Source organism: Dipodomys ordii, unplaced genomic scaffold (genome assembly GCF_000151885.1).
Source record: "Dipodomys ordii isolate 6190 unplaced genomic scaffold, Dord_2.0 Scaffold337, whole genome shotgun sequence".
Classification (NCBI taxonomy): Eukaryota; Metazoa; Chordata; class Mammalia; order Rodentia; family Heteromyidae; genus Dipodomys; species Dipodomys ordii.
Window position 1 is genome coordinate 99475 of NW_012267553.1, and position 1660 is coordinate 101134.

The following is a 1660-nucleotide window of genomic DNA, read 5'->3' on the forward strand; positions in this document are numbered from 1 at the left end:
ACGACTGTTTTTACACTCATCCATGTCCCCTTAGCTACAGATATCCCCTGAGCTTCCCGCCAGAGTCCATAGAGAGGAGGACGGGACAGTCCAGGGCACGCAGCCTGGGGACACCAGTGAGTTCTTCCCAGGCATGCAGGAGCCAGGGCCACAGCCTCATTGACCTCCAGGTCCCGGTACTGGGCCTGGGGTCTAGAGACTGAATACAGGCCACGTGTGCAGGGGACTTAGTGTGAAGGACAGGTGTAGACAACACAGAGACAATTATGAACACATGAGTCCTTCTAGGATCAAGCAGCGACCAGATCCAGAACTGTGGCTGAGAATCCCATCCAACCTTGTCATCTACAGCGTGTGTAGAAAGGGAGGGAGGCAGAGGAGCTGGTGGGGATCACTGGGCCTCTGCAGGTAACCACAGCTCACTGGTGCCCACGACTGGGCTCTGTGGGTCACAGAGCCGGCCCTGGTCCTGACCGATGGCCCCTTACATGTCACCAGCAAAAGGAAAGGAGACAACAGGATCAAAGCCGGGCTGGATGCTGGGCTGTGTGAGCAGAACGGTGGGCCTTGAAATCCATCAGTGACATGGAGGCCCTGGCTCTGCACAACATCCTATACACTCTGACCTGAGGATAAAGACTTACCTAGCCAGGGAGTCCACTGCATCTCTCCCGAGTCTGAGAGGAAAGGACTGAGCAGGGATCTTGACTTTCCTCAGATTTGACCTCAGTGATCTCAGCAGTGTCCACCGACCATGCATGGTGCTGTGTCTGGTCCTCTCAAGGATGCATCATTAACCACAACAGAACCACGACAATGGAAGATGGAAAAAGCTGTGTTCTGAGGGGTTGGAGAACAGCAAGAACACAGTGGACAGCTCTGTGGGGGACGCTGCGTCCTGTGGAGAGGCCAGGCACACAGAGGAGTCAGGACCTGAGCTCCACAGCTGCTCCTGTGACTACCATGACCTCAGTGTGTGCCCAGCGCCCCCTGCTGGTGCTGAGCGCCCTGCAGGGAGGTTTTTTTCTGGCCCACACTGGATTTCCTGCACTGTGTGCCTGTAGCACAGTAATAGATGGCCGTGTCCTCCACTCTCAGGCTGTTCATCTGCAGGTAAAGTGTGTTCTTGCTGTTGTCTCTGGAGGTGGTGAAGCGGCCCTTCACGCATTCTGCATACTTTATGTAACTACTATCACTATTGATGTATGAGAGCCACTCAGGCCTCTTCCCTGGAGCCTGGCAGAGCCAGTTCATGTAGTAACTACTGAAGCCAAATCCAGAGGCTGCACAGGAGAGTCTCAGGGACCCCCCAGGCTGCACCAAGCCTCCCCCAGACTCCACCAGCTGCACCTCACACTGCACACCTGCAAACACAGAGAATCCTGGTCAGCAATGGTCACACACATCCACGGTTCTTCCCACTCATGTGCATTTGCACACTCAGTGTCCCTTCTTCTCTGCAAATTACCTTGTAAAATGGCCACAAGGAAATCCCAGGTTAGAGCCCCCTCCATGGTGGAGGTCTGTGCCCAGTGCTGATCTCAGGATGGACCCCTGGAAGTCAGGCCTGACCTGCAGAGGTGCAGCTTTTCATGAGCAGAGGGAGGCCCCATTTGCATGTCCTCTTGGTATATAGCCAGCTCTGGGGTGGAATCTGAGC

At 55.1% G+C, this 1660-nt stretch overlaps 1 gene segment (V, D, J or C); it reads right to left on the bottom strand.

The window, feature by feature from the left end:
• Positions 1–419: 419 nt before the first annotated feature.
• Positions 420–1660, bottom strand: part of LOC106001642 — a 20626-nt gene continuing 19385 nt past the window's right edge. The window contains 2 exon segments of the V gene segment in view: positions 420–448; positions 1065–1364. Of these exon segments, the coding sequence occupies positions 420–448; positions 1065–1364 (329 nt within the window).